This window comes from Podarcis vaucheri (assembly GCF_965113315.1).
Source record: "Podarcis vaucheri genome assembly, chromosome: 10".
In the NCBI taxonomy this organism is placed as follows: Eukaryota; Metazoa; Chordata; class Lepidosauria; order Squamata; family Lacertidae; genus Podarcis; species Podarcis vaucheri.
In genome coordinates, this window is record NC_138748.1 from 41,021,888 (window position 1) to 41,045,408 (window position 23,521).

General features: G+C 42.8%; 2 protein-coding genes and 1 long non-coding RNA gene across 4 annotated transcripts in view; 1 reads left to right on the forward strand and 2 right to left on the reverse strand.

The window, feature by feature from the left end:
• NUP205 (nucleoporin 205) overlaps positions 1-11,059 on the reverse strand; it is a 37,536-nt gene extending 26,477 nt beyond the window's left edge. The window contains exons 1-11 of the mRNA XM_082238653.1: positions 10,971-11,059; positions 8,970-9,112; positions 8,546-8,717; positions 7,705-7,849; positions 7,313-7,472; positions 5,664-5,892; positions 5,216-5,380; positions 4,673-4,848; positions 3,161-3,277; positions 2,280-2,417; positions 466-616 (exon numbers count right to left, since the gene is read on the reverse strand). Of these exons, the coding sequence (XP_082094779.1) occupies positions 466-616; positions 2,280-2,417; positions 3,161-3,277; positions 4,673-4,848; positions 5,216-5,380; positions 5,664-5,892; positions 7,313-7,472; positions 7,705-7,849; positions 8,546-8,717; positions 8,970-9,112; positions 10,971-10,998 (1,624 nt within the window). The 5' untranslated portion in view covers positions 10,999-11,059. The remainder of the gene's footprint in view (positions 1-465; positions 617-2,279; positions 2,418-3,160; positions 3,278-4,672; positions 4,849-5,215; positions 5,381-5,663; positions 5,893-7,312; positions 7,473-7,704; positions 7,850-8,545; positions 8,718-8,969; positions 9,113-10,970) is intronic.
• A 1,334-nt stretch (positions 11,060-12,393) lies between these two features.
• On the forward strand, positions 12,394-21,505 carry POLR3H (RNA polymerase III subunit H). 2 transcript variants are annotated; one of them, XR_014224145.1, is made up of 8 exons: positions 12,394-12,602; positions 14,449-14,582; positions 15,180-15,276; positions 17,490-17,576; positions 18,075-18,138; positions 19,109-19,316; positions 19,569-21,179; positions 21,377-21,505. XR_014224145.1 is itself a non-coding variant. In XM_082240821.1 (7 exons), the coding sequence occupies exons 2-7, from the start codon at positions 14,472-14,474 to the stop codon at positions 19,620-19,622; spliced, it is 621 nt and encodes a 206-aa protein (XP_082096947.1). In that variant the 5' UTR covers positions 12,394-12,602; positions 14,449-14,471; the 3' UTR covers positions 19,623-21,186. The 2 variants fall into 2 exon arrangements, 1 of the variants encoding a protein (XP_082096947.1); XM_082240821.1 differs by lacking the exon at positions 21,377-21,505 and having other exon boundaries at positions 19,569-21,186.
• On the reverse strand, positions 17,864-23,049 carry LOC309542200. Its single transcript, XR_014224146.1, has 2 exons — positions 22,322-23,049; positions 17,864-18,614 (listed from the first exon to the last, which is right to left on the reverse strand). It is a non-coding gene; the product is annotated as an uncharacterized lncRNA (long non-coding RNA).
• Between the last annotated feature and the right edge of the window lie 472 nt (positions 23,050-23,521).

Below are 23,521 nucleotides of genomic sequence, written 5' to 3' on the forward strand. Positions count from 1 at the left end.
CCTCTGCGGAAAAAGTTTGCTGACCCCTGGTTTATACCATGATACTCTGTCCCTCAGACACGAAGAAAGCTGCCTAATACTGAATCAGACCACTGGTTCATCTAACTCAGTATTGTCCACACACGAACCGGCAGTGGCATTCAAGGGTCTGAGGCAAGAGTCTTTTTCAGCCCAACCTGGAGATGGCAGGTATTGAACTTGGAACCTTTTACATGTGCTCGGTTACTTTTGTTCTTTTCCTAAACGGCAGCCGCAAAGTTTACACTTAGAAACAAGCTATAGTGAACACAGATAAACATCAACTGGAAATGTGCTTAAGAACATAGCTTAAAACTAAAGCATTCACTTCCTTGTCTGCTTCAGGATAGGCTGCCTTGCAAATAATGCATTAGTACTGAGGTTCCGCTGCAACAGATTCAAGTGAATAGGAAAGTATGTTGGCCTATTTCAGGCCTTATTTCTTACCATGGCTGCTGCCATTGCCCTTCAGCAAAGTAAAGCAGTAATGAGCGCATTGGGGCCCATTGGCTAATCCCCGGAGCATTTTCAGGTAAGGAATGTAAATTGTTGAGGGAAGGAGGTCTCCCATTTGTCTAACAAATTTAGACAAAACAACCTACAAAAAAAAGTATAAAAACATTTGCCTAGGAAGAAATATATGCCAAAAAGCCAAAGGCCCCCAAAGTTAAAGTTTTAAAATAACTTGCAATGTACACAATCTGTTCAGACGCTAACAACCAAAATCAAATCACTTTTCTAGCCTTGATTTTCTTAAAACTGGTATTGGTTGTACAAGAATTCCCCACCCCTTCCAAGGCACTAGGGCAGGCATGGAGAACTTTTGGCCCTCCAGACATGGCTGAACTACAACTCCCATCATCCCTGGCCATTGGCTATGCTTGCTGGGACAGATAGGAGCTGTAGTTCATCAATGCCTTAAGGGCCAAAGGTGTCCCATACATGCACTAGGTGAACGATCCAGTTAAATGTTAAGTACATTTAAATCCCATCAACTGCAGTGGGGGAGATTTAAGAGTATTTTTGCACTCTTGCACTGAAATCAATGGGACTTGAAAATGCTGAACTTTTGCTGGATTATGCCCCATGGCATACAGTAACTTTAAAAAACTTTAAGGAAACATGGAAAACTGCTTAGCATTTAGAATGCTCAATGTACAATGGTGCCTCGCAAGACGAAATTAATTCGTTCCACAAGTCTCTTTGTCTTGCGAGTTTTTCGTCTTGCGATGCACGGTTTCCCATAGGAATGCATTGAAAATCAATTAATGCGTTCCTAGGGAAACCGCCTTCAGACCAGGTCCGGGGACAGTCTGTCCCCGGACCTCTTCTGAAGGCTGGGGGGGGGGGACAAGGGCTTTTCTTCCCACCCCCAGCATTTTAAAAAACCCCGGGACAGCGGAGGACTTCTCCGCTGTCCGGGCGATCTTAAAATGCTGGCGGGCGGCATTTTAAAATCGCCCCGGGACAGCGGAGGACTTCTCCGCTGTCTGGGGCGATTTAAAAGCCCCTGGGAAGGCAGGCAGGGGGGACAAAGACTTTTGCCCCCCGCCAGCCTTCAGAAGAGGTCCTGGACCTCTTCTGAAGGCGGGCGGGGGGCGAAAGTCTTTGCTCCCCCCCGCCTGCCTTCAAAAGCCCTCCGGGACAGGCAGGCAGGGGGGAGCAAAGACTTTCGCCCCCCGCCCGCCTTCAGAAGGTGTTCCCGCCCCGCCGCCAGGCTTCGGAGCACCGTTCCGAAGCCGGGCGGCGGCGGGAGGTGTTCCCTCCCCCCCGCCCGGCTTCGGAGCACCGAAGCCTTCCGAAGCCCAGCGGCGGCGGGAGGAGGTGTCCCCGCCCCGCCGCCAGGCTTCGGAGGAGGTCCGAGGACAGTGGGGAAGACGCGCTGCGCTAGCGGGTTTTCCGTCTTGTGAGGCGTTCGTCTTGCGGGGTACCACTGTAATCCTTTCAAATGCCCAATGCAGCAAGTCAGTATTGTTATGCCCAAATGCAGAGGGAAGCAGGGGGTGGGGTGGCGTTGAAAAACAACTGAATCTCCTTTATCCACCTTTGCTGTCACTATCATTTTAAGCAGTTGTGTTGTTTCAGACAACATGTTTGGTGCCGCAGAAGGACAGCTGGGTGTGCCCCAGCTTGTCTCCTCTTCCTATGAAATGCAATCCTCCATAGCCTTTGGGGAAATATGATGTGCTACTAATTGTTTTTAAATGCTTTCAAGAAAACCCAAGCCCGAACAACAGTGAAGGGAACTGGTATTTTCTCACCTGACGCTGAGGTGGTCTTTGGTGGGCTATCCCAATATACGATCCTATGATGGTGGAACTCTGCAGGGGCTCCGAAGGACACCAGTACTCAAGAGCAAGCTCCAGATTAAATGGATCCTTCTTGTACAGCTCAGCAATCTGTAGAACAGAAATAATGTGAGTCCTATATACCTACAAATACACACACACACTATAGCCTATCATGATCTTTAGGAACATTGCCTTTCACCTGATTATCATCCGTGCGCCAAATTCAAATACAAAACAGATTCCATTAGCAGCAGCCCCAGCTATGTTAACACTACAGTGGTACCTCGGGTTACATACGCTTCAGGTTACATACACTTCAGGTTACAGATTCCGCTAACCCAGAAATAATACCTCGGGTTAAGAACTTTGCTTCAGGATGAGAACAGAAATTGCACGGCAGCAGCGGGAGGCCCCATTAGCTAAAGTGGTGCTTCAGGTTAAGAACAGTTTCAGGTTAAGAACGGACCTCCGGAACGAATTAAGTACGTAACCAGAGGTACCACTGTATTCTGTTCCATAGTCACAAAATTCCCTGGGGCAGCTTTTTCTGACTAAAGACTAATTTGCCAGCAATAAGAAGAAATATAGTTACTTTAGCATACCTTACATCACATCTGGTATTTTTTAAGTGGGATACAAAAGTGCCATTTTTCTAGAAAAAGAGTTGCCAGAACTCACCACCACTTATAATTGCAATGGAGCCCATCTGAGAGGGGCCAGAAGTGTATTTAATATAAGATTTTGCACCAATGTTCTTGCTATTCCAACTGTATTATTTTAACCAATGTACCAATATTTTTTTTAATGAAACTATAATGACTTCTCAACATTTTATTTTTTAAAGAACTTACTAAAAACATCAGATGCTCCAGATCCCGTCTAAGAGAAAGAGGTGGCTCATTACCCAATTGTATACTCATGTGTATCATGCGAGCATCTTCATCAGCACGGTTTCTTAGCTGTTTCACCTACACAGTTTGCCAAGGAAATAAATTTATTGATAATTAACTATGAAGCGAACAAGAGCAGACAGCTTTTACAGGCACTTGACTTAACCTCATTAGCATGTATTTATGAAAGGGCCACTAGAATCTTTTTTAAATGTATCCTTAAAGATTTACCACACTGTAAGATTACATGAGGAACTGGTTCTTTACACCAGTACCAAAGATGCATATGAGATAAGAGAAAACTGTTGACATTACTAATTACATCTATTTAAGACCCACTGATTTCAAAGGTACAAAATTGATCACACGCTTGTCTCTCTCACTGAAATCTATGGGACTGAAACATGTCTCATTCTAGCTGAATTGCGCTCCCATTCACCAAAAAGTTAGTCGCCATGTAGAAAAAGGGCAATTGTTGTATCTGTTTCATATAACAATAGCAGGCAACTGAATAGAATAAAAAAGCATGACTCATTCAAATGAAGCTCAGGCCTATTACTAGAATTTTCCAGATTGGATAATTATATTATATATAATATAAAGCTAGTCAGCAAACATTGAAGGATGCCTATGCAAGTAGTTTAATTCAAATAAACAGCTGAACAGCACAATCCGATGCATGTATACCCAGAAATAAACCCACTGAATTCTATGGAGCTTCCTCCAAAAGTATATGGATATACAATGGCAGCTTATGTATATTTAACCTTGGAGTAAGTCCCATTAAACAGAATGAGAATGACTTTCAAGGAGATCTATGTAAGATTAACATGACCAAGTTGAGAGATTGTTACTAGAAAAGAGAACTACCCCAGCAAATAGTAAAGATGATGAGCCAACCAGCCAAAATAGTATTACTAACATAAAATAATTTATATGTGCACAATCTGGAAGAGGGCAAGGACCACAACAGCAAGTAGTTCCTTTTTCTAAGAAAAAAATATTATTTGGTGCTGGTCATTGGTGCTTAAGACAGGATTTAGCCAAACAATGTGCAGTATGCATGCAACTTACGCGCATTTAACATGTGCAATTTCATCTTTACATGGTTGAAGGCTGACCAGCTGAAATCTCAAGGGACAGAAAGTTTTTAAGCACTCTGCCTTGCTTGGTGGGGTAAGACCCTTTTGGCGCAATAGTTCCAGAAACTAAGATTGCTTGTGCAGGGGTGGTTCAAGTATATGTGTTTTTGCACACACATGCCATCCTTGGAACATAGCCCGCATGCAAGGACCCAGTTCTCAACTGGACAAGCACAAAATGGTCACCACGTGTATTTTAAAATTTCACACATATATGAACACAAAATGCAAGACATAATTCCCACACTGAAATGCTTGTATTAGTCTGCATAAATAGATTGCATTGGAATATTTGTCCTACTTATATCCAGTCCACAAAAATACAACTTACCTTCATTGGCATGAGAGCAAGAAAGTCGGTGGTAAGGTTGTGGATTCTACGTATGTAAAATTCCTCTTGGTAGAAGTTTTCAGCTCTCACCACAGATTCAGTAAGGAACAAGAAAACGTTGTCTGCAATTGCTAACTCTGCCATTGCTTCATCTGCCTCACCAAATTCTGCAAGTGCTGAAGAGAATGAAGAAAAATGAATGCAAGAGACAGACTAATAAAGCTACTATCGGATTTTTAAACTTTAAATCCATTGTTGTATATTGTTTTAAATGTTTGTTTTGCTTTTGGGATTGTAGTCCCATTTGTGTATCACAAGCTGGTCTCCAACCGTAATAATAAATTACTATTATTAATTATTATTATTATTACTACTATTATTATTATTATTGCTATTATAAAGCTACTAACTGCGCATACATTTCATAAGCAGCATACTTAAGGGTTGGCAGCTTAAACAAAGGAATATGCATGATGGATTGGCTTCCTCTGCTAAGCAAAGGAAACAGGTGGGATTGAGTTTCTTGCCTATGAATCAGATTACCTGTCACATCAGTGAACTGTGAAATTCCACGCAAGGCTAGAGCCCAGGCTAACCTAACAGTTCCTTGAAGTCCTGGCAGTTTCCAAGGCCGAGCATCCTGAAGGCGTGTATGGATTGCAGCTATATATTGTCTCTCTGTTAACAGTGGCAGCTGGTGCATCAGTTCTACATTTTTTAAAAAAGCAAATACAAAATAGAAGTTTAATACAGAAAGAAATGTTGTTTCAAGTCCACTGAAAATAAAATGGGTGACTCAGCAAATACAATAACCTCTTTCACCTCTTTTATTTTGTAATTCAGAGCTAAACAGCTCCCATCAAATTTTGTGAACTATTCAATTAAGAACTGTGGAGAAGAAATGGGGAAGTCTGGGAAACAGCAGAAATTTAACTCATCTTAATCTATATGAATGACATATCTTTTGGCATAACCAGAAAACTAGTTTTACCTTCTCGATCTTCAGTGGCCTGTTCCAGAAAGCTGACATCAAAGCAATAGAGGAGTGCCATAAGAAGTGCCAAGTTTACTCTGTCCAATGAACCATCAGCTTCTACAGTCACTTTCTCTAAGTAAGTAATCAGGATTAAAGTATCATCCCGGCTCAGTGGTGACTGGCAAGCCCAAACAAATAAACTCTCTGCCAGTGCCTGCCTACACTCCTTGATGAGATCAGAAACCTAAAAAAAAAAAAATCAAAACCAAGTTTCTACATATGTAGCTTCAAAATATGCTTTTATCATATACAAAACAATACTATCCATGTTTATTCAAAGGTCAGCCCCACTGATTTAAAAAGGACTTGCTCTTTATGAAAATGCATAGAATTTGTCAATCCCAAAACTAATTTTTTGTAACCAAAAGCAGGATTTTAAGATGTTTCTTAGCATGACTAATATTTGCAACTACACCATGAAATGAACAAAAGACTGGACACTGATCAAGTTCACATGTAATGTCAAACCATAGTTTCACATTATACGAATGAGCCTTAGGTTTCTGCACAGCCTACTTCCCTCGCTTGCTCCAGTCCCCAACATGACTTCCTTGTTTGCAGCAATGCATACTTTGGTGTTACATCTGAACTGCCAAACACTGAAGTAAGTGTATGTGAGCTAAAGACTCGCCGTGCAATGACAAACCACAGCCTTGTGCTACATGTGAACTTTGTCAGTGTCTTTGTGATGGCCTGGGACTCGGGAGCCAGAGGAGTCTCAGTCCGCACCGGATCCTTTGCCTCAGGCGGCAGCTGAACCTAGTCTGGGGCCTGATTCTGAAGAGCCCCAATCTGCACAGGTTCCCCTGCAACAAGCACCAGCTGGGCGGAGTCAGGGGCCTGAGCCTGCCCTGGCTCCAGATGCGGAGATTACCTTGTTGCCTCCAGCTGGTCAATCACTTACAGCTGCTCCACTACCAGTTGGGTCAGGAGAGGCTGAGGCGGCCTCTGGGTCTAGTAACCCACCGACATCTCCCAAGCTGCAGAGACTGAGGTCTGAGAGACCTGAGTACTCGCAGGAGGAGTGCTCGCCTTCAGGCGCGACAGGGAGGTGAGTCACCAGGGGATCAGGACTGGCCGTTACCCTGACAGGGTAACCCCACCCCAGGTTGTGGGAGCAATGTTGCTGTTTGCCGGAACCTGCCTGTGATCCTGTGCCTGACCTTGCCTAGTTTCCTGCCTTGGCCCTGTTGGACTGACTCCTCACGGAACCCTTGGATTCGGGACCGGATCTGGACCATGCTGCTCGGGTTACCCCCAGGTCCAGCACAGTCTTCATACTTGGAAGAACTTAAACAAATTTTACTGCTCTTACTTCTTATATGGCAATACTCACTTGCATGTTGGAAAATCACATGTACATCATCACATGCTAAGACTGCATGCATTTCTGCACTCATATTCACAAGATGAAAAGGACATATGTGCTCATCAGTATCTTTCATAGAAATTATATCCCATGCTACATGTGAAGCAGTCGCCACCATTAACATTTTAGGAAGCAAAGGGGAGTAGAACATCAGGGCGGGAGGTGGCAACCCTTGATGTTTTTATAGCAAATAAATTTTCAAGTACTTACTGTCTCTGACATCTTAAGCATTTACCTCTTTGCGATGTTTCTCACTGCCCAATCCTCGGTCTCTCTGCAGTTTCTCAAACTCAGTGTTTACATCAATTTGAGACACCAAAGTCAGAATTTTATGTGTGAGACCCTGTTCCATCAATTCATCTGTAAAGCGTGTTGTTATGGATACCAATTCAGGACTGAAATCAAAAGGAACAAATTCCAGAAACACCATTAAAACAAATGTGAAAAACAGAAGCTTCTGTGATGGAGACAAAGCAAAATGCCAAAAGCAGAATCATAATTTATAGGGGGAAACAGGGGCGAATCTCTCCCTTCTGTAGCACTTCAAAAAAATCTAGGTTCAATATAGAAATATTGTTACTGTTTTAGTTTAGGTATTTTCAGAAGCTGTTGCGTAAGAATACAGACCTGAGTTCCAGTGTCCAAGTCTTGCCTCGCCGAGACTGGATGAGTGTCCGCAATGAATTTGCAATGCATCGCTTCCCATCCCAGTATAAAAGAACAGCTACTAAACCCCTGGATAGCCCAGGAAAACGAGGCTGCTGATGCTCCCCTGGAAGAAAGTTACAGTCATAAGAGAGGTCTCCATTTATGCCACCTCTTGTGTTTCTACTATCATTCTCTCTCCCTCCCCTGCCACTGGTGCTCAAATTATGGGTAGAAAGGTAGATGGGCCCTTAATGAAATGCAGAAACCCATCCTTTCTCTCTCTCTCTCTTTCACTCACCCACCCACACCTTTTCAGCCAAATAATGCCCCACCTATTCTAAGAACAGTAGCTAAGGCAGACAGATTCCCTCTGACCGCCACATAAGTCTTGCACCACCTCTCTTTGCATTGTAACATAGATGGCAAAAATATTCCATATTTTTTCTAGTAATCAAAGGGTCTTAGACCACATATTCCAAATTGCATCTTACTATTTTAATATTAATTTAATATTTTAATATCAGTTGTGTAATTACCCTGACAATTTTACAGCCTCATGAGCAAGTAAGGTGTGTATATATATGCATGCAAACATGCATATAACATTCTGCAAGAAATTATTCCAGCTTTAGTAATTATGAAAATCTGCTACTTTTGCTTATTGTGAATCATCTATTCTACTTCTGCTAATGGTGTAAAGGGACAAGAGCTATGGAGAGACACAGACATACCCCTAAAACAGAGATATGTATCTTCAGAATAGAATAGAATGGAATAGAACAGAATAGGTCAGCTTGTTCCCATTCCAATATCACATTACCTGCTAGAAGGAGTTCAACAGCTGCCAACTCCCCAATATCGAAAAGATCACTCAAAATAAAGGCCTCTCTGATTAGCTGCTCTGGTAAGAGTCTGGTTCCTTGCTGGCCCTGGATAGCAACTCCTTCTGTACTTGCTTTCTGAACCTTTTCATGCTGTTGGGCATTCTTTGGCTACAAAACAAACAAATTAGAATTGCCAACTCTGACCAAAAATGCGTAAGAAAAATGAAATGACATTTCATATGTACAGTATGTCATCATACTGTCAATTCTCCAAACCATGAGAATGAGCTCAGCAGCATTTCCCCATTAGGTGCAGTCTTAATACAGTTACCATATGAAACATGATTTCAATAAACAAGTGCAATACAAACTAAACTTTTTACCACCCATCTCCCAATAGAGCAAAGGTTTACTTTTTACCGGATTTCTGAAGAGAGATATGAAGTCAGACTTGTATTTCTTTAAGATCTGGTCAAGAAGATGTGTTGCTTCAGGTTGCCTTTTCCAGATAGCATTAACCACTGCCTGCCAAATGTCTTTGTAGGGCCCCCACAAACTGGCAGCTAAAAATAATATAAACAATACTTTCACAACAGGAGATTGTGACAAAACATTACAAAACACAATTAAATCAAATGAATTATCTAAAAGGTGTGGCAAAACCAGCAGTCCTGCTGCCATACAGATAGTAATGCGACCCTTACTGTATTATAAGCAGTAGTGGCTGCTGCAGTCTTGAAGAGGTACACACTAGATGGGGTTTCTTGCATTCACTTTATGTAAAACAGAATAATTCAACCCCCAAGCCAGATATGGTTCAGGATAGAGAATGTTCACATGCATATACAGTACACACACCAATATGATAATGGTACCCTTCATCCAATATTCAGATGCATTTCAGTTGATTAGAGGAACAAAGGTGGGGAACGGGAGTAAAAAGGAGTCCTCATGCAAGAGTCAGCACAGACTTCAGGTTGCCTTTTATATTAAATATCCCAAACAGCTGCTTTGCACAGGACAAAGCATAAAACCTCTATGCACACTCGCACGTGTGAAGATCCCAGACAGGAGCCACTGGGCACACAATGCCTCAGTTTGCGTGAACCGCTAAGTTGAACTATGATTTAGCACAAATATGCAGCCTTCCAAAGGGGAGCTTACAGCTGCTTTGCTCCTCTTCCTCCTCTGGTCTTGCTGTGTTGCTGAGAGCTACCCCATGGTTTAGCTTAGCATGTCATTAGAACCCGTGCTCATGGCTTGTCTCCTCTAGGCAAACCACAAGTTGTAAACCAAGGCAAAACATTGGTTACAGTTCATGATTTGATTGGATGAGACAAACCACAAGCCCAAGTTTGGACAATGTGCTATGCCAAACCATGCTTTGGCCCACAGATGAAAAGCAGCCATGATCTCCACTCTGGGAGTGCTCACATTTGAGTATTTGCACTACTAAGTCATCATTGAGCTTAGTGTTTTTGTACGAACCAAGTTATTCTGATGGACGTGGGAGTTTATTCCATTTCCTAACCAAAAGGGTTTCGCATATAGAAAATACGCAACAAATGAAGCATCTCGACAGCTAAATGTATTAGTAACTTGGAAATGAAAAGTAGGCAAACACAAGGAAAGGCGCAGCTTCCCAGGCAATTATAGTTGCCATTCTAGCTGCATCAATGTGTGCTTAACCAATGGAGATTAGCGGTCCAAGTATGATGAAAGTTATTCAGCCAGATGTACGAACTCCAAAACAGGCTTCAAAAAACCTTTTCGTTAAAAGTTCTATAACGTCATTATTTTACTGAATGTTTATCAGTGTAGCCAAATGGACGAGATCAGAGGCCATCAAGCAGAAAAGCAGAGACAATTCTGAATGACCCAGAAGGAACACTATGATGAGTTACACTGTCATAGCAGTGAGTGTTGGCGCGAGTGGAGAGAGGGGCAGCACCCCACTTATCTTTAAAAAAAACCCCCAGAAACCGATTTATTGCCGGTTACATTTATGTACTGGCACCGAGCTGTAAAAATTGTATGGGCGAAGCCAATGGAGAGGCGCTACAAACGGAAGGGACCGGCGCGATGCAGCTGCGGGATGCAACCCTACATCCGTTTACCTGGTAGCAAATCCCATTGAACTCAACGGGACTTACTTCCGAGTAGCCACATGGAGGATTGCAAGGCATATATGTAGGAACGCCGTCAGTAGTATATGTTGGAGTGGAAGATAGGAGGAGGCGCCACGACGGGCCGCACGATGGTCCCTCCCGCCGTGAAGAGAAGGGCGCCGGCCAGGGCGCCAGGAGCCCCTCGCTCCCGAACTCGGGGGGCGGGGGCGGGAGGGAGCGAGGGTCACACTGCGGGACCGACACCTCCCTTCACGGCCCACGGCCTCCGGGCCGCACACGGGCCTCCCCGTACCTGAAATTACCGCCAACGGCGCCGACATCTTGGACGCTCACTGACTCGAGCCAAAGCGCCCCTGCAGCCGAGAAGACCCCAAAACAGTAAGAGGCGAATAAATTAATGCCTGAGCAAGAAATAGCCCTCGGAAAGATGCACACATTTAGGCTGCTGATCAGCCGGTCTCCTCCGTTATGTGGCATTTCCTACATCGAGCCCCACCCAGTTCTCAATTCATTACAAAAAGAAAACCGTTCAGCTTGAATATTTGGAGCACAGGCGCAGCGTGGCCACCTAATCGGTAAGTTCAAGACCCAGAAGCAAAGGATGCTGGGAATTGCGGTTCTTGCTCTCTTCTTGGTAGAAAGGCGGGAAAGGGAAAAGCAGCCTTTAAGACTAAACGCTCCTCCTAGGGAATACAGTGGTACCTCTGGTTAAGAACTTAATCCGGAGTAGAACAGCCTATTATGCACAATGGAATTTACTTCTCAATAAACTTGCATAGGGTTGCACTGCAAAGGGCTGTTATAAACTGGTTTCAGGGTGGTGGTTTCGTTCAAGGTAGTTGGTGGTAGGGAAGGACCAGCGAAGTTGCATACAAAAACAATGCTGCATCCTTTATCTTTCTTTAGGGGGTTATAGGTAATTTCTATACTTCCCCCCCCCTAACCTGAAAGTAGCAACAGAAGCCTCCATGGTTGATTTTCAGCTCTATGCAAGGCAAAGTCCCTGATCCCCATATCAGCTTGGGAAGTGTTCGCGTGTAATGTTTTTAACTCCTCCAGTATGTCAGTTGTGGCTGATGTTAATGCGTTAGAGAACACGAGGCGGCTGTTTTGCATTGGGGGGGGGGGGGCGTGTTGAAAAGCAGCCAGCACAAACCCAGAAGTGAGTGTTTTCGTATGAAGGATGACGGCCGAACCATCGGAAGCTTTTCTGAAGAACAGCTGGGAAAGCAGCAAAACCAACCAAGTCTTGCTGGCACCCAAAACCTGACACAAGAGGGTAGAGACAAAGAGAGAGGCTGCATGTTGCAATAGATAAAAGTATGACTAAATAGTATTTTTTTTGTCCGTTATAAATATTTGCGTATACACCGGCGCGCTTGGCGTTTAGTTAAATAGCAATACTCTACAAAAAAGAGCAACCAGCAAACGACAAAATTCACAGCGACCAAAATATATAGGATAAGTACGGACATGGGCGTAGAGGAGGGCGGGGAGAGGCAGCTGCCCACCCTCCAAATCAATAAAAATACATAGCTAAAGGAGGTTCTGCTCGCCCCCCAACAAAAATCCTGGCTACGGCTCTTCCCAAGCGGGACTGCACCTGCTCCAAAAATACTCCCGCATGGGACGCTTCCTATACAATCCTGCACCCGCCATCACGCGCCTTCTAGCGGCTTCCTGTTTCCTCCCCGTCGCCCTATGGGCTCTTGCGCATGCGCGCTCGGAATAAAGCGCCGCCGGGCAAAAGCAAAACAGCATTTTCCTCTAGCAAACGTCTGCGTCGCGTGGTCAAGAGACGGTGTCCGGTCTTCCGTGTAAGGTCGCGGTTGCCAGCGACCCTCCGGTCTTCTGATAGAAGGAGCGCTTACCTTGCCGCTGCCCTCGGACAGCTGGTCGCCGTGGAGCCGCGAACGCGAGGCGGGTGAGTGGAGCCGCGAGGGCTGGGGCTGCTCGGCTGCTGCGAGTGAGCGGAGGCTTGCAGGGGAGCTTTCAGGCCTTGGCCGCCGCTCCTCCGCTAGCGAGTGCCGGGGATCCCTCTGACGGGGAAGAAAGGGAGGAGGAGGAGGATCTGGAGAGCCAGGACGGCTCTTCTCCTGGCCACGCACATGGTTCATTGGGCTCCCTTCCTAATGCACATGATCATGGTAAGCCTTAGCCTTCAAGCACACCATTCTTCTGCTAACGTTTTCGTGTGCTAAGCACTTCATCTCATTTCATGAGAAAATTCGGGCAGATTATACTTCTGTAGTGCAAAAGGTGCATTTTAGAGTAAATGGGTTCTAGCTTTCCGACAGCGAGATTGCTACTCTGCAAATTAGTGCTGTGCAACGAAATGAAAAACCAAACGTGCACGATGCTCAGTCTGCAGTCAGATACAGTAATCGTTATCTGACTTAGGTCAACATACATGGGCCTTCCCTCTTTCCCACCACCCCTTATGCTCGCAGCAACACTGTGAAGGCTATAGGCTAAGAATGGGTAACCCATGATTATCTGGTGAATTGTATGTCTCAGTGAGGATTTGAACCTAGAGCTCCACAGTCCTAGTCCAGTACTCCAAGCATGGAAACATGCTGGTTTTAGAACTGAGCATGTTGCAGGGCAAATAATATAGATGCACTTGAATTTGGTGTGTGGGCCTGTGAGATATGAGTGCATACCCAGAACACGCCAATGTTTTACCTCAGAAATCCATGGTGTTTCTTTTTTTACCTAAATGTTTTTCTTATCAAATTGATGGTAATTACAAAGCACCCCTAAGTGCAAGTAGATAAATAGGTACCGCTCCGGCGGGAAGGTAAATGGCATTTCCGTGCGTTGCTCTGGTTCGCCAGAAGCGGCTTAGTCGTGCTGGCCCCATGACCCGGAAGCTGTACGACGGCTTCCTCAGCCAATAAAGCGAGATGAGCGTCGCAACCCCAGAGTCGGTCACGACTGGACCTAATGGTCAGGGGTCCCTTTACCTTACATCTTAAGAGATTCCAAGGGCCAGTTTGGACATAACAATTCTGCTTAATAAAATAGGTCATTATGCCAAGATCAAGCCTTACACCAGCACACTCCCTCTTTTCCTCCCCTGTACTAGCTTCTGGGCTTTTATTACGGTTACTTTCATTTTGGTCTTAAAAAAACATCCTGATATGAAATCAAGATCAAAGTTATCATTCACACGATCTGTTCTGGTTCTGTCATGTGAAACTCTTCCTCAAGGAGCTTTCGAATGCTTCATAGAAAAGCTTTTTATGTGCCTTAGTACTTTAAATGAGAGTTCTGTGTTTGCCATTTTAATTCTCAGCCTAATTGAATGTATTTTAGCCTATTAAATTATGACAGTATTATTTGGTATACCACTTTTGAGTTCATGTATTAAGAAAATGGTATTAAGTATCTTAAAGTAACAAAACATGGCTTATTTTATGATAAACAGTATATTTCACAGCACACTGCAGATAGTAGACATTTTCCAGCAAATAAGGTTGGAAAATAGGCAAATAAAAAATCTGTTAAAAATAACTACGGTAATGTAAAATCTGATGATATACAGTAATTCATAATCAAATTAGCTTGCTCAGAATGGTTACAAAATTCTTTAATAACCATTGATTTTTACAAGGAATTGAAATGTACACCAGATTAGGTCAATGGAACAAGATCCGCCAGTCACAGAAACTTCAGCATCTTTCCCCCTCCTGTTACCACCTGCTGTCACAACCATCATTGCAGAAAAGAACATTTGTCTTGCTGACTCTTCTTTTTTCCTATTTCAGGAACTTTACTCTTGTTGGCCACCATGTTTGTGTTAGTGGAGATGACAGATACTGTGCGGATTCCTCCATGGCAGTTTGAAAGGAAGCTTAATGACGCTATCACTGAAGAGTTGAATAAGAAGTTAGCCAATAAGGTAAAGCTTAAGTGTTGTAGGTCATGACGGCTGACTAAAGTTTTTTAATGGGCAACTATTGTAAATGTGAAGATTTTTAGAAACAGACCAGTTTGTTGACTGAAAATAGCATCTGTGGCTTAGTGTCAATAAAGAGTATAATGTCACATGTAATACTAGGCATGATGCAAAATCACATAACTTAACTGGTGTAATTGCAGTGGCTACAGTAGTTTGCACAACTATGGAAAAATAACTACCAGATTTTGACCAGTCTAAATTCAGTATCCAAGTGAGATGCAATGTGGTGTAAGACTGGAAAGTAAATGGGAGGCAAAAAATAAGTAGAAACTGGAAGTGGAGCATCCATTTAGGAAACACACTCAAATTCCTTCTTAATTATCTCATCTTTCTCTACTGCTTTTGCCAGTTGAGGCCGGCACGTATAAATAATTTTCTGCTAAACAATTATTTTGAATCAATTCACCAGTTTGGTTCATCTGCACAGCTTTCCTTGTGCATAAACTCTGGCATATTGTTTCAGGAAGGCTTAACACATTTCCTCTAGTTGCTGGAATTTATTGCTCTCCGGATTTTGCCTTCCCCACCCCCAAACAGGTTGTGTATAATGTTGGCCTCTGCATCTGCCTTTACGACATCACAAAACTGGAAGATTCCTACATATTCCCAGGAGATGGTGCATCACATACAAAAGGTTTGCCTCTTATTCTTCTTAATATGAGCGCTTTGGATTGGTAGGAGAGTTGACAACCACAAAATTTAAGAGAGGTGCCTAAAGCAATATGAACATGAGTAGACAGCACTACAGTACTTTAAGATCTCTATTTTCTTCATGTGGGAATCTACGTTTTGCTGGTAAAGCAACAGATACTTTCTGTAGCAAATACATTTGGGAACTGCTTCATAGGCAGACATCAGAAGAAGTCCCTTTTACTTCATTTAATCCTTAGAACTTGCTATCCCTTAGAAGAGTTGTGGTGACACACTAGGCATGCTGCAGTACCACATTTTCTTACCTGTTAATATTCTCAAGGAGGTAGGCTTATTCTACATGTTTATATATTGATGATCTAGGCTGCAGAAATAGAAATATGATATGTTGACCTGTGGCAGGGTTGGGGAGCAACTTCAGCAGGAGTAGAAGATCCAGAAGTGACCAGCCCTCCATGAGCCACTTTGACAGGTGGTCACTTTATTGGTCACGCCTATCGCTTAGACATATCTCCTGTGTAGGATCTGATGTGCAGGCACACATTAAAAATCATGGTATAAATAGCTTCCAGTACCACGGTGTATATGCCAACTTTGGAAGCAAGTTTACAATGGGACAATCCCAAGGAAGTGGGTGCTGGATGCGGCTTAGGCTTTGTTTTTGGATTCACATTTGGGTTCTTGTGCCTTTAAAAGCTGCGTCTCAACTATCAGGTCTAGCAAGACATAGTTGATTTCCAATAGTAAGCATGAGGCGGCCGGGGGGTGTTTTACCCACGCACCACATGGCAGCCATGTTGTGTTATGCTGTGTCCCTCCATGGCAGCCATTTTGTAACTAGTGCCAACAGGGCTCTCAAAATTAAAAATGAGCCAATTGGTCAAAAAAGGTTGGTGATCCCTGTCTTAAATTCTCAACTTATCACAATGTTGTTCTTTAGAATGCTGATGGATTTATCAGTCATGGAATGGTGACAGTATATTACTTGCAGTGTGCATAATATGTACCTTTATGCTCCTGCATAAATGACACTTGTTATCCTTTTCCTTGACTTCTTTTGCTATTTTTTAAAATTCATAAGTTTCTTATGGAAAATGAAAGACTTTTTCCAGTGTGTATTTCAGTTGTTCACTCTAGAAACTGCTGGTGTCTTGACCTTCATTTATCTTGTACATCTAATATCTGACAAGACAAATCTAAAAGACCACTTGGGTGCAAACAGGGCCACTCTAATCTTCATTTCCCTTACTGCTGCAGTTCACTCAGCACTGTCCTATTTGCTCTAGTTACCGATCAAAACAAGTCTATTTTCAGTCTGCCAGGCTTGCAGAATCTCAAAAAGCTGACACAGCTGCCCAGAAACTGGACTGATATGCTATGCACATCATTAGAGCAATGACATAGAAGCATAGATTGAAAGCATAGTTTTCCTTAGGATTTCTCAAGACAGTTTTTGGGAGATGGAGAGGTGCAATTAATGATGTGCGATCATGGCAATTTTGAAATTCTTAGACCCCTAAACATGAGTGTCTCCACTTGTACACCCAGCTGTATGCATGTCTGAGTGTAGATACTGGATTTTGTCAAGCAGAGGAGGTCAGAAGCAAGTGCCAACTCCACCCACCCGTGTTTTGCCAGTATCATGGTTTTGGGTCTTTTGGTTCTGCCCTGCATTTACACCTTCCCATTGGAGGCCATGTCCTTTATTTATTTAAAGAGACAAAACCCTTATGCTTCTGTTAAACAACAACTACAAACATTTTGCCACACTTGCTTTGGTGATTGTAGGAACAGTCACTGAAACTTAGGAGGTTTTGGCTTGAAATGGGAGTACCACTGTATGGTGGTATTTGAGCCTGCTCAGCCCATTCATTATTTATCCAAGTTTTTTCAGAAACTAGTAAATAGCAAAATGCTAGTACAGTCATACCTCGGCTTACAGACCCTTCGGGTTGCGCACCGCAGCGAACCCAGAAGTACCAGAATGGGTTACTTCCGGGTTTCTGCGCATGCGCACAAGTGCCAAATCGCAACCCGCGCAGACCCGACGCTGTGGGTTGCAGGCGTGCTTCCCGCACAGATTATGTTTGCAACCCGATCGTCCACTGTATTGGATTGCTATTTTAGCGATCCATAGGGAGGGAGGGAATCGTGACTTGTTCAAGCAGCATATTGTGTTGCTTTTTTCTTTTTCAGTGCATTTTCGGTATGTTGTGTTTCACCCCTTTCTGGATGAAATTCTGGTTGGAGTAATAAAAGGCTGCAGCCTGGAAGGAGTTCGGGGTAAATTTTAACTTTTACTAGTAATTCACCAAATAATCACAGGAATATTATGGGTAGGACTGCAGTGGGTGTCTAGAATTCTAGAATATTATATCAAGATAACCAGTAGATATGTCTCAAAAGAAAGACTGTTCTATTAATAAAGTTTGACATTACTATGGTTAAGATGTTTGGAATCACTCCTTAATAGCAGCAAAACATTGCCAAAAGAACTGAACTTCAGTTTCTTTTCTGAAAAATAAATAAATAAAAATACGTCAATATAGAATGAAAGGTGGAAAAACATATTTGAGGCTTAAAGTTGTTCTCCTTTATTGTCCCGATGGATATTCCAATTCTGCATTTATTAAATTTACAGTATAGCGGAAAGAATGCTGGACATAGGTTCAGATTCCTTATTGGACATGCCACTAGGTGATGACATGGGGAAAGCTTAAATTCTAGGAGTCGCATTGCATCCATCTTGCTTCTTTATTAATCTGAACTTCTTTTTTGTAGTTTCACTTGGGTTCTTTGATGACATCATCATTCCTCCAGAATCCCTACAGCAACCTGCCAAGTTGTATCCTCTAAACAGCTCCGTGACGCTGGATGTCTAAAGATGTATAATATGAAAACTACTTCCCTTCAGATGGCGTCTGTTTTTACTTAATGCAAAACCCCCAATGAGTATGTTACAAAACGTTCCAGTAGATTGTCTATTATTTAATGCTAGACTAATATTAACATTAAGTCACTAGGCTCAGGAAAGCATCCATATATTTTTTGAAAAATTGGGTGTATCCAACACTTTCACAATGGATCTTTCATTTACCCTCATCCCTGCCCCCCCACCCAAGCTCATTTAGAGAGGAATTGTCAGACATTGTGAGCTGTGTCATCTGGTGCTGCAGGTGTAAGAGGTCAGGGTTGCAGAGCACAAGATTCCTCCACCTAATCTTAGGCAACCTCCCCGGGCACAAACTCTGTAGCCATGGATGGACGCAGCCTTCAATGTTTGACAGGGCCCCCAGACTCTGTAGGGAAGCTTTGTGGAAACTAGGGGAAGAGAAAAAGATCCATTGCACAAAGCTGCCTTCTACTTGCACATTGGATACAACCCAAAGATTAGTTGGGTTGAGGGCTGTGGTGTGAAGGGCATTAATAGGAAGAGATCAGTTAAGGTTTGGGAAACTGCAGTCCAAATCAAATGTCTTATTTGTTTCCATCCTGAGACCTGTGGTTAGTTGCTGGATTGAATTCAATTTTCTTGCTGCATAACATAAGAGACATTTATTAGCAGATCTAGCGTGGTCTGTGTGAAAACCTTGCACAGGGGACAGCGAAATGCATTTTCCAGAATGCATTTAGGATAATTTGCAGCAGAAAATTTTCCATTGCTGTAGAGAGTGATCTAATTTAGCATTATTTTACTTGTACTGTACTTAAGTTAAAAAGCTGTGAGAGCCAATATCAGAAAAGGGATTTCATACTTGAATTTGAACTTCTATGCCTTCTTATCGCACTGTTGCCTTAACTCTCTATGTGCCCAGTGATGAAGCAGAACAAGTATGGGTTTGGGAATATGAGACCGAAGAAGGAGCCCATGACCTGTATATGGATACAGGAGAGGAAATCCGTTTCCGGGTGGTTGATGAAACTTTCATTGACACATCCCCAACAGGCCCAAGCTCTGCAGAGCCCTCCACCTCTAGTGCCACAGAGGAGGTGCAGAAGAAGGAAGCCCCCTACACACTAGTGGTAACTATTTAACACTACTCCTTTCTACATAGGCTTTTGAAATATCCTTTCACTACCTAAAAGTAGTCACATCCTTGGTGATAGGATGTAGACCTTATTCTTTCAAGTATTTATAATTGTGAGGAAAGGGTATGTGAGGATCTCTAAGTGACCTCAGAATGAAAAACTCAGAATTCAGAGAATACTGCATATTAAATGGATAATCCAGATTTTCATGTGCTAAATTCTAACATATATTCTTTCTCTGTGCAGGGATCTATCAGTGAACCTGGTCTGGGTCTCCTATCCTGGTGGACAAACAGTTAGCCAAAGGGAGAGACTTCTACAAGATGGGCATTTACCAGATTGAAAAAGCCAGTGTGTGCATTTTTCTCTCCTTAGAAAGCAACTGCAGAATGGAAACACTGTGTTTCTATTTCTACTTTACCCTAGTTTTGAAGTAGAAGATGAGTGGGAGCATCCAGTGTGATGTCATCAACACAGAATATTTGCATACCATGGCCCTGTCAACAAACTGGTGGTTCTGATCTTTCTACCTAGCAGAACTGGGTACAAGAACCTAAGAAGAATCTGCTACCCTAGAAGAAATTTGAGACAGGCATTGTGTTTAAAGCAGATGCAAGAAGAAACTTTGAAACATTTCAGTCTAGAAGAACCCAGTAGTGATTTGAGAGGTGAAGAGGAATGATGTTATGAAAGCTTGCAGTCATTTTACTGAATCCCTCTTGTTCCTTTTCCCCATTTTGATGGATGTGTTTCTGACAGTGGAGGAAATTCATGCCCTGGCTTTTAAAGGTCACACGCTGATAAGGAAGACTAGTAAAGCTAGGGCAAGGGTAAGAATCAAATCTATATAGCCATCAGGCTGCCTCCAATGGGTCCTCCTGAATATCTTGGAACTATTTGCTTAACCCCTGGCAAATTCAGTGAGTCACTGTACTTGCAGAACACTCTAATAATTGGGGCTAGTAAGTCTGCAGTGTTTAGAGAGCAAACAAACCTTGTTAGCTGTCCTTCTTAATCTTGCTGTCTTCCATGAAAACATGTGGCTTGAGTTTGTTTTTAGCTTAGAAATTTAGATGGATTATAGCCTTTTTTTCCTCTACAGAACAAAATTCTAATGAAAGTTGCTGTAGATGTGAATGACATCTCAAAACTCAACAACTTTTGTTGACTTTCTGTATAAGGAGGCAGATATTCATATCTTAAAGTAGATAATTCTTCCTTGGGCATTGAATAGGAGTGCAAACATAGACAATGGCCATTCAGTTTTTGGTCTTTGACTGCATTGTAGTAGAAAATAGAACATTGGGCAGCAGTGCAAAAGGCACACAAAGACACAATCACAGTACACAATAAAAACATTTCTATGGCATCATAGGACTATACATGTTGACCACTAATGAAAAAAGCAAAGCTAGGACTACCAGAGCATCAGGTAATAAATATAGCTCTTCATTTTAAGAAGGGCTTTTGACGTACATGTCTTCTATGGTAACATACTTGAATAGAGCCTGCTTCTTGATAGCAATATATTTGGCTTACAAGTTCACCGGTGAAGCCGCTCTGACTTGGCTGTTCCTGCTTCAAGGCCTTGATTGGAGGTTTTAATGCTGCTGTAACCCACTGAGGGTTGTGCAGGACATCTGCTTCTGATGTTCCTATGCGAGGTGATTACTGCAGAGCCAGTGTTTTTCTAATAAATATTGCTAGTGTATAAGGGCTTGAACAGCAGCTTTGGTTATAAAGGATATGAGTTACCTATACAGCCAGAGAAGTGGCAATGCCATCAGGTTTTTGACCGCTTTTCAATGAAAGCCTCCTGAAATGGAGGTACCTGAAGTTCCAATAAACTTTGCACTGGTTTAAATCTTCTATTTTATTGTATAAGGGTAAAGGTACCCCTGACGGTTCTATTTATCTATTTGCACTTGATGTGCTTTCGAACTGCTAGGTGGGCAGGAGCTGGGACTGAACAATGGGAGCTCACCCCATCGCGAGAATTCAAACTGCCAACCTTCTGACCAGCAAGCCCTAGGCTCTGTGGGTTTAGGCCACAGCACCACCCTTGTCCCTTATTTTATTGTATAGTGCTGCCTAAAATAATTTACATTTTTGTGTGATGTTGACATGACATAAACCAATTTAATAGTGTTTTTAATCACCTAAATAAAGTTCCCCAGAAATAACCACTTGTTCTTTCTTGCCATAAAGCAAAGGCTTTCCTATTGTGACTCCCTCAATATAGAATCTGAACCAGCTTAATTAATAAATACACTCAGGCTTCTAGCCAATAACCAGTTATGTTGGAGTTAGCACCACTGAAATCAAAATAAAAAGATTCCTTCCAGTAGCACCTTAAAGACCAACTAAGTTAGTTCTTGGTATGAGCTGTCGTGTGCATGCACACTTCTTCAGATATACTTTAAGGTGCTACTGGAAGGAATCTTTTTATTTTGACTATGGCAGACCAACACGGCTACCTATCTGTAACTGGAACCACTGAAATCAGTAAGACTTTTGAGTAGACATGATTTTTTTATTTAAAATATATATTGTTTAATCATTAGAATTTCTATTCAATGATATTTTTTAAAAATATTTTTTTAAAAAGAAATTAGAAATGCCATTGCTTTAAAATGCTTGCTGAATCAGAGAGTCATGTGACTGAAGTTCAAGAAGTGCATTGTCTAAGCTTTGTTGAGGGTTGGGCCCACTGCACTGATCGTACAGCATTGTAATGCTTTTATTCCACATGGTTGGAAGGACACATTTGAAATCCATAAGTGAACTTTAAAGAATATTAGAATCATAGTCTTTATTTTAACCCTTGTATATAACACGCTTCAATGTGGAAAATTCCCAGGATGACTTTTCAGTGCATCCAGCGGAGTAACAAAGTAATCCAAAAATTATAAAATAAGCATAAACCAAGTAAAAGGCAGCGTTAAATTCACAGCTCAAAGGACTGCAGAATAAGTTTTGTGTGTGCGCCATTTTCTGACCAGTGTTTTAGTAAATCTGCCACAATTCTTGATTAATGCTATTCCAAGATGGCCTAGATTAAAAATTGAAAAAGACCAACCAAATAAAATTGGAATTTAAAGCGCCTCATAAAATTCGTAACAAGCACTCATAACATCTAATTCACAATACATTAGTCTAAAAACCCCCAGCAATTTACACAGAACACGTGAGGGGGAGCAACAGCTCCCATATCAAAAACTTAATTGCTAGCATTAGATCTACTATACAAAAATATGGCGGAAACCTTTTAGCTGATTGCAGCTCCCCCCCCCCAACCCCTCACTTGGAAACAAGTCGTGTTTACCCAACGTTGTTGTCGGAGCGAGTTCTTGGCATCCCAGAAGCTTGTTTCCAGCACATAAACTGGCTCGAAATCTTCCCTTGCCGAGGTGTTTCCTGTTCTTGGAGCCTGCGTAATAATACTTGGCCTCCGAAATAACGAATTTTAAGTCTCGGTAAGAGACCACGTTAACATACCTTGCTTGGCTTCATTTTTAATTTTATTTTGAATGCGAACGAGGGCCAGTTTGGAGTATCGCAGAATTCTTGGGCGCCTCGGCCCAGCAAGCCTACGAAGTAAAGGTGAAAGAGACCGGAGCCCCCCGATAGGCAGGAGCAGCTCCCAGGACGCGAACTGCCGCCGACACCGCGGCCATTTTGAAAAACCGGAACGACGTGACGTTTCATTAAGCGCCGTCGTCGACGAGAGGCCCCCAGAGGAGCAGGGGCCCCCTGGGTAGCGCCGGGATAGAAGTGTCACTTTCTTAGGCTCGAGGGACCCCGCTGCTGATTCTCAGAAGGCTCCCTCAGACGACAGAAGCTACTCCTCTTGTTATGCTGCAAAACAAAGTCGTAATCTGTGCTAACGGAATGCTTCTGACATAATGACAACCGGGTAAGGCTGCCTTGACTAATCCTGTATGTGAGGACCCAGAAGCAAAGGATGCTGGGAAGTGTAGTCCCAGCCTGCCTCGTGGTGGGTAGCGGGAAAGGATGAAGTGTACTCGTTCGGTTCTGGGAGTCGAGCGTCTGTTTGGCAAAGCCGTTCTCTTCAGTTAACTTATCTTAATTGAAAAATAAGCATGTTTTGCAGCCTCCATTCTCAGTGTGATTTCAAGGTTGCTTTCGGGCGGAATTAGCAATCGTGGTTTTGCTTAAATATAGCAAGGCAAGCACAT

What these genes read in the sequence shown, in the direction of transcription:
- POLR3H (XM_082240821.1), top strand. Translation starts at nt 14,472, where the DNA reads ATGTTTGTGTTAGTGGAGATGACAGATACTGTGCGGATTCCTCCATGG. An exon ending in ATAAGAAGTTAGCCAATAAG is followed by an intron (nt 14,583 to 15,179) that starts GTAAAGCTTAAG and finishes ACCCCCAAACAG; the next exon opens with GTTGTGTATAATGTTGGCCT. An exon ending in CAGCCTGGAAGGAGTTCGGG is followed by an intron (nt 17,577 to 18,074) that starts GTAAATTTTAAC and finishes TCTTTTTTGTAG; the next exon opens with TTTCACTTGGGTTCTTTGAT.